Below are 7,851 nucleotides of genomic sequence, written 5' to 3'. Positions count from 1 at the left end.
TGAGGCAAGAGAATGGCCTAAGCCCAAGAGCTGGAGGTTGCTGTGAGCTGTGACACCACAGCACTCTACCAAGGGTGACAAAGTGAGACTCTGACTCTAAAAATATAAAATATATATATGTATATATATATTAGCTGGGCATTGTGGCGGACACCTGTAGTCACAGCTACTTGGGAGGCTAAGACAAGAAAACCATTAGAGCCCAAGAGTTTGAGGTTGCTGTGAGCTATGACACCAAGGCCCCCTCTACCGAGCCCAACAAAGTAAGACTCTGTCTCAAAAAAGGAAAAAAAAACAGTTGAGTAGTTTATTAACACACCGTTTTTCTGATGTTTTGAGTATATGAATGTGTCTTAAAAGAATAGTCCTTATAAAATATATTTTGCTCCTTTTCCCCTGCTCTTATAGAATACAAATATTCAGCCTATGAAACGTCTAATCAAACACCAGCAAGAAGTGATGATTTATTTTCCCATCAAGCTTACACCCAATTTTCTGGCATTTCCTCATCATCCTATGGGAATGGTATATCGTTATAAAGTACAGGTATTAAGACTTCACAAAGAGATAAGTCAATTTCTCTGATGATTTAATTATTGAAATTTTATTAATGTTAAATTTTATTTCCTCCTGATCCTAATAGTATAACTCAGTTTTTGACAACACCCAAATTATGTTCTTGAATACTGTCATTTACATCAAGACTTTGTCTCTTTTTCATATATCCTTTCCTTGTGAGTTTTATAAAGGTTTCTTCAGTTCTCTTATACCCTTTCTTTGACATTTTGTGGTACTACCATTAATTAATTTCTGTTTAGTATTTCTCTTGCTTATTTATTATTTCCTAAACAAGCCAAGTTTTCATTCAATTTTTCCTCCCTTAGTAATTAAATATAATGTGTTTTCTTACAGGTAGAGGGTGGTAGTGGTAACTTCACCTGGACTTCTTCTAATGAAACAGTGGTCATGGTAACCACCAAAGGCGTGGTGACGGCAGGTCAGGTCAGGGGGAACACCACCGTTTTTGCCCGAGATGTACAAAATCCCTTTCGATATGGAGAAATTAAGGTAAATGGCTTTCCAAAGAACCTTCTTATTAATATTTAAATACTAAAGCCTAAATTTAAGTACATTAACACATTTTTAAAAAATTTGTAGTTCAGCTTGACTATTTAAAAATATTGCTGGGTTAAATCCTGCTTCACTTAATTACTTATTTAGCATCAATATTGTTTCCTCATCTCTAAAATGGGGATAATGTTCATATTTACCTCAAAGAGTTATTATGAGAATTACTTTTCTTTTTTTGAGACAGAGTCTCACTTTGTCACACTTAGTAGAGTGCCATGGCATTGTAGTTCACAGAAAACCTGAAACTTTTGAGCTTAAGTGATCCTCTTGTTCAGCCTTCTGAGTAGCTGGGACTACAGGTGCCTACTACAGCTTCCGGCTCTTACTCAGACTGGTGTAGAACTCCTGAGCCCCGCCTGCCTTGGCCTCCCAGAGTGCTGGGATTACAGGCGTGAGGCACTGCGTCTGGTCAATTGTGAGAATTATTGAAAAATGTTTTTAACTAAAAATTTTATAAATAAAATGATGAAATGTATTCTACAATTACTAATTTTTTTTTTTTTTTTGTAGAGACAGAGTCTCACTCTATCGCCCTCAGTAGAGCACCATGGTGTCACACAGCTCACAGCAACCACCAGCTCTTGGCCTTAGGCGATTCTCTTGCCTCAGCCTCCCAAGTAGCTGGGACTACAGGCACCTGCCACAATGCCCGCCTATTTTTTTTTTTTTTTTTTTTTGAGACAGAGCCTCAAGCTATCTCCCTGGGTAGAATGCTGTGACATCACAGCTCACAGCAACCTCCAACTCCTGGAATCAAGTGAGTCTCCTGCCTCAGCCTCCCAAGTAGCTGGGACCACGGGCGCCTGCCACAAGGCCTGGCTATTTTTTGGTTACAGCCATCATTGTTGTTTGGGGGGCCCAGGCTGGATTCAAACCCACCACCTTAGGTGTATGTGGCTGGAGCCTTAGCCACTTGAGCCACAGGCGCCAAGCCCCACCTATTTTTTTGTTGCAGTTTGGCCAGGGTCAGGTTTGAACCTGCTACCCTCAGTATATGGGGCGGGCACCCTACCCTCTGAGCCACAGGTGCTGCCCCTCTACATTTACTAATTATAAAAACAGAAGCAAAAATGAAACAATAAATTAACATTTAGAGCATTTGGGACAGTGCTCTTTATGTTCAGAGAAACTTCTCTAGTAATGAATAATAGAAATGATCCCTTGCTCAGTGCCTGTTGCTCAGTGGTTAGAGTACCGGCCACATACACCAGGGCTGGAGGGTTTGAACCCAGCCCAGGCCTGCTAAATAACAACAACTATGAAAAATAGCCAGGCATTGTGGTGGGTGCCTGTAGTCCCAGCTACTTGGGAGACTGAGGAGAAAGAATCCCAGCGCCTTACCACTGTGCTATGGGTACAGAGCCGAGGAAGGCATATTTTGAGTCAGTGTATATATTGATTGACTCGTTTGTTTTGCCCAATTTCTAAAGCACAAGTTAAAACTATTATTTCAGCTAATTGCACACTGGTTCCTGAAGGGAGAGACCCACTCTCAATTACAGCATGCTGAGTAACTACAGCATAGCCTGCTTTGCAAATTCCTTGTTCTATGAAAGAACTTCCATCTGTATACCAAACCATGTCTGGATTGGGTCTTGCTCTTCTCACCTGTCCTTCAGTAGCCCACACTTCTGGGATAATTTCTGTCTCTAATAAGGGAAGGCATAGACTAGGTTCTTGTTCCACATTCATATAAATGGTTGTTCCCATTTTAGTTAGTATGTCCTTCCCCAAAAGGGGAGCAGGACTTTCAGGCATGATTAGGAAGGTGTGAGAGAATAGCCAGTCACCCAGTTGTAGCTTAAAGGTTGAGAGAAAAAATTGGTAACCAGCTTTCCTAGTTACAGATTTAGGGGATAGAAGACCAGGGTTAGAGAGGAGTACAGAAAAGGTAGTTCCAGTGTCCAGAAGAAATTCTGTCTCCTGGCCCTCCACTGTGAGGCAGACCCGGGGCTCCTGAGGAGTGATGACACAAGATGGAGCCATGAGAATCTGCCCTGGGCACCCTCAGTCCAGTTTGGGCGCTGATGGAATCACTGTCCTGTGAGGCTTTTGCCTCTGAGCACAGGCCATCCTCCAGTGGTCAGCTTTACATTCCAGATAGCAGCCCAGTGGCTTGCCTAGCCAGCGGTGCTACTGGATGCAGTCCTTCCTGAAGTGGCTAGCCTGACCACATTGGAAGCACTTGTTCTTAGTTCCTCTGGCTTCCCTCTGCCCCTGAATGGTGCCAGTTTGTCAGAGTGCCATTACTAGAGCTGTCATTCTTTTTCTGTCTTTTCTCTCTTTTTCCTCCTCTTTCTCCTGATCTCGGTTATAAAAGACCACGGTGGCCATTTTAAGAAGATTCTCCAGGTTATGCTCTGGGCCTAGAGCCAGTTTCTGGAGTTTTCTTCAAATGTCTGGGACCACCTGATTGACAATTTATCTTTTAAAATAATTGGCCCTCTAAAGAGTTGGGTGTCAACTGAGTGTGTTTTTTCATAGCCTCCCTAAGCCACTCAAGAAAGGCTAAGGGACTCTCATTTTGCTCCTGGTAAATAGTAGACAACTTAGAATAGTTCATAGTCTTTTCTTCGATTGACATAAACCTTCCAGGATACATGTTAGAAAATGTTTATGCCACCAGTCACTTTGTTTATCAAGGTCCCATTCAGGATCCTCAAAGGGAACTGCCTGTCTTCCCATGGGTATCTGTCCCTTTCCTCAGGAGACATACGCCATCAGTATTGGACTGAACCACAAATCACCCCACTTTCTAGCTTCATCTATGACTTCATTTTTCTCATTTGAAGTTAAAGTTTGATCTAGTAGTAGCATTACATCTCTCCAAGAGAGGTCGAAGCTTTGTCCCAACCCTTAGAGAACATCTATGTATCTATCAGGCTCATCAGAAAATTACCCTAAATCTATTTTAATTTGTTTTAAATCTGCCAGAGAAAATGGAGTGAATACTCACACACTTCCCCTCTCACCACTTGCAGGCTTAACCAAGGGACACAAAAAAGGGTATGGTTGTGGGCCGTGCCTGTGGCTCAGTGGGTAGGGCACTGGCCCCATATACTGAGGGTGGTGGGTTTGAACCCAGTCCCGGCCAAACTGCAACAAAAAATAGCCAGGCGTTGTGGCAGGTGCCTGTAGTCCCAGCTACTTGGGAGGCTGAGGCAAGAGAATTGCTTAAGCCCAGGAGTTGGAGGCTGTTGTGAGCTGTGACACCCTGGCACTCTACTGGCTCTGTCTGTAAAAAAAAAAAAAAGAAGAAGAAGAAGAAGGCTATGGTTGCCTTCTGGGGGCCCCAATGGGACCAGAAGAAACTCTTGGAACAGTCTCCCTCCTGGGTTTTCTTTTTTGAGACAGAGCCTGAAGCTGTCCCCTGGGTAGAGTGGCTGTGGCATCACAGCTCACAGCAACCTCCAACTCTTGGGCTTAAGAGATTCTCTTGCCTCAGCCTCCCAAGTAGCTGGGACCACAGGCGCCCACCACAAGGCCTGGCTATTTTTTGGTTGCAGCTGTCATTGTTGTTTGGCAGGCCTGGGCTGGATTCAAACCCGCCACCTTAGGAGTATGTGGCTGGCACCTTAGCCACTTGAGCCACAGGCGCCGAGCCGCTTAGACTGTTCTTAAACTTCTGAGCTCAAGCAATCCTCCTACCTCAGCTTCCCAGAGTGCTAGGATTACAGGTGTGAGCAACTGTGCCTAGTCAGCATAAAATACTTTAAACTTCTCTTTTTTGGACAAAGCAATATTTATGGACATTAAAACTTCCTGATCTCTCTATCTAGAGATAATCTTTCTATTTTCTAGATGTGTTACTTTTTTTGTTTGTTTTTTTGAGACAGAGTCTCACTATTTCGCCCTGGGTAGAGTGTCATGGTGTCACAGCTCTCAGCAATCTCAATCTCTCAGGCTTAAGCAATTCTCTTGCCTCAGCCTCCCAAGCTGGAACTACAAGGTGCCCACTGATACATATCTTTTAATTGAAAGAACAGATTTTCTTCTTGAGACAAACTCTGTCCCCCTTGCTAGAGTATAATGGTATACTCATATAGCCCAGTGCAACCTCAAATTCCTGAACTTTGTCCTCCTGCCTTAGCATCTCAAGTATCTAAGACTACAGGATCATGCCACCATGCCTGGCTAATTTTTCCATTTTTTGTAGAGATAGAGTCTCACTCTCATTCAGGCTGGTCTCAAATTCCTGAACTCAAGCAATCCTTCTGCCTTAGCCTCCCAGAGCACTGGGATTATGGGTGTGAGCCACTAAACTGAGCATTAAAGAGCAGATTTTGTTGTTGTTGCTGTTGTTGTTTTGTAGAGACAGAGTCTCATTTTATCGCCCTCGGTAGAGTGCTGTGATGTCACACAGCTCACAGCAACCTCCAACTCCTGGGCTTAGGCGATTCTCTCTCTCTTTTTTTTTTTTAAATTTGCTTATTTATTTATTTTGCAGGGGGTTCTTTTGGCTAGGACTGGGTTTGAACCCTACTCCTTGAGCCATAGGTGCTGCCCTTAGGCGATTCTCTTGCCTCAGCCTCCCAAATAGCTGGGACTACAGGCGCCTGCCACAATGCCTGGCTATTTTTTGGTTGTAGCTGTCATTGTTGTTTTGGCAGGCCCGCAGTGCATTCGAACCCGCTAGTGCCTTAGCCACTTGAGCCACAGGCTCCGAGCTCCTCCTGGGGTTTTCTAAACACACCGGGGAAGGTGCGGGAGAAGTAGATGGTGGGTTTGAACTAGGTGGTGACAGCATCTCTCTCAGGAATCCCTGACCATTTGGGGAAGTTACTGCAGCCAAGGGAGCTAAATCTATCTGACAGGTTTTACACAGAGGTTGTCCCTGAAGAAAAAGAAAAGTTACACATAGGGCACTTCAGACCCCTTTCCTTCTTGTTTGCAATAATTTGGAGTACCTTCTGGTAGGTATTGTTCACCATCAGAGAGTCACTACTAAGGCCAGGCCTGAGTGCAGAAGAAAACCATACATTCTTTTTTCAGTGACAAGGGATCAAACATGTCCCAACATAGCCCAGTGGGGTGTTATAGCAGCACAGGCTGAAAACTCAGCCATCCGAGAGCCATAGTGATCCCACCTGATGACAATTCTCTTGGCAAGAGAACATGTTACCTGGGTGTTCTCTTAGAGAGAGAACATTACCCATCTGTGGAAAAGAACAAATGTCCAGTGTCTTAGTCAATCTCACCCTGTATTCCTGGGTTGTCAAAGTGTCCTCTGACCAATCCAAGAAGTCTTTCAGTCAAATAAAAGTAAGGTCCTTCAGAGACTGGGAAAGAATCCCTGAGGACAGTGGCCCCCTCAGCCCCTCCCCTTGTCTGGATTTAGCCACTCTTAAGTGTAGCACTTTGTATCCACTGCCTCAGTGGATATTATTATTGTGCTTATTACTTGCCACAGCACAGCCTGAGAAATCAGGTATTTGAGAGCCTGGTCCCACCTGATGCAAGTTCTGCCCCTTTCTGCTCCTGCCCCAGAGTATCAATTAAAGTGGGGGTGAGCCCTGCCCTGGAGAAAAACGCCGTGTGGTGCTTGCACATTTAACCTTTTATAATTTCTACAAGCTTTTTCTAAATTCCCAGTAACAAAGGAAAACAGGCTTTTTACCATGAGCAGATCTTAAATGCTATGCTTTCCAACCTCTCTTTTCTTTCCCAGAAGTTAGCAAGGCAACAATAATTAAACTCAGCAACAAATCAGAGTTGAGAGACACTTTGAAACTTTTGTATTACAATTAGTTACAATCAGCCAATGTCTTAGAGAAACCTGGAATTATTTTAAACTTTCCCATTTACACCAATAAACCAGTAAAAAAAAAAAAAAATGCCCAGGGTCATTTTCATTGCCTTTCTTCATTTTTAAGAGACTGAACTGTAGCCTAGGGTTTAGGGCCATTCTTTCCTGGGGAGTTGCCCTGGGCTTCCCTTCACAGGCCTCTGGTTGCCCAGATAAGCTGTGTAGGGGAGTCATTTTGCCCTTTGTTTGGAGCTGACTTCTAGTCAACATGGTTCAGCTTTTTTTCTCAGACACAGAAAAACGCCAATTGAATTTAATTTTGCAATGAAAAGCAATAAAAAGGGTCTTACAAAACAGGAAGCACACTTAGAACATCTGAAAAATATAAGAATAAGCCAGTACAAAATTAACCAAATACATAAAGCAGTCTTTTACCAACGTTCAAACAAAGCATATAAACTACACACAGAGAGAGAAATTGCTTTCTCTTTTTTCTCTAGAGATAACTAGAAAAGGTTTGGGACCATAGAACAAATGTCCAGGGTGCTACTTCTTTGCTCAGCTCTCAGCCAGAGAAAAGGAGTGAATAAAGAACAGTTTCAAAAGCCTCCTAACATTCCCTTAGGTTCCTTTCTAGAGCCAAGTGGAATTAGAAAGTTTGTTCCTCAACAGCTTCTCGCCTGAGACCTGGAGGTCAGCAGTTGCACTTACACATTTACTAGCTGACAGGCATCAAAATTATTAGTCTCCATTATTATAACCATAGAGAAAAGCAGCAAAGTGGTAAGTGGTTTTGCTAACCACAGATCTATCCCAGATGAGTCCCCAAAATATAATACCAGAATTTCATCTTCAGTAGGATCTTGGTCTCAGTAATTCAAAGAATGAGTCCATGTACCACAGATCAGTGGTAAGACAGGATTTATTTATTTATTTATTATTTGTTGTTGTTGTTGTTGAGACAGAGTCTCACT

General features: G+C 43.1%; 1 protein-coding gene across 1 annotated transcript in view; it reads left to right on the top strand.

Moving 5' to 3' along the window:
- NUP210L (nucleoporin 210 like) overlaps positions 1–7,851 on the top strand; it is a 147,392-nt gene that overhangs the window by 56,982 nt on the left and 82,559 nt on the right. Inside the window, 2 exon segments of the mRNA XM_023508329.1 lie at positions 409–546; positions 913–1,068. Of these exon segments, the coding sequence (XP_023364097.1) occupies positions 409–546; positions 913–1,068 (294 nt within the window).

The sequence above is a fragment of the Otolemur garnettii genome, unplaced genomic scaffold (genome assembly GCF_000181295.1).
Source record: "Otolemur garnettii isolate 467f Iridium unplaced genomic scaffold, OtoGar3 scaffold00244, whole genome shotgun sequence".
Classification (NCBI taxonomy): Eukaryota; Metazoa; Chordata; class Mammalia; order Primates; family Galagidae; genus Otolemur; species Otolemur garnettii.
This window is presented reverse-complemented; position numbering and strand designations above follow the sequence as displayed.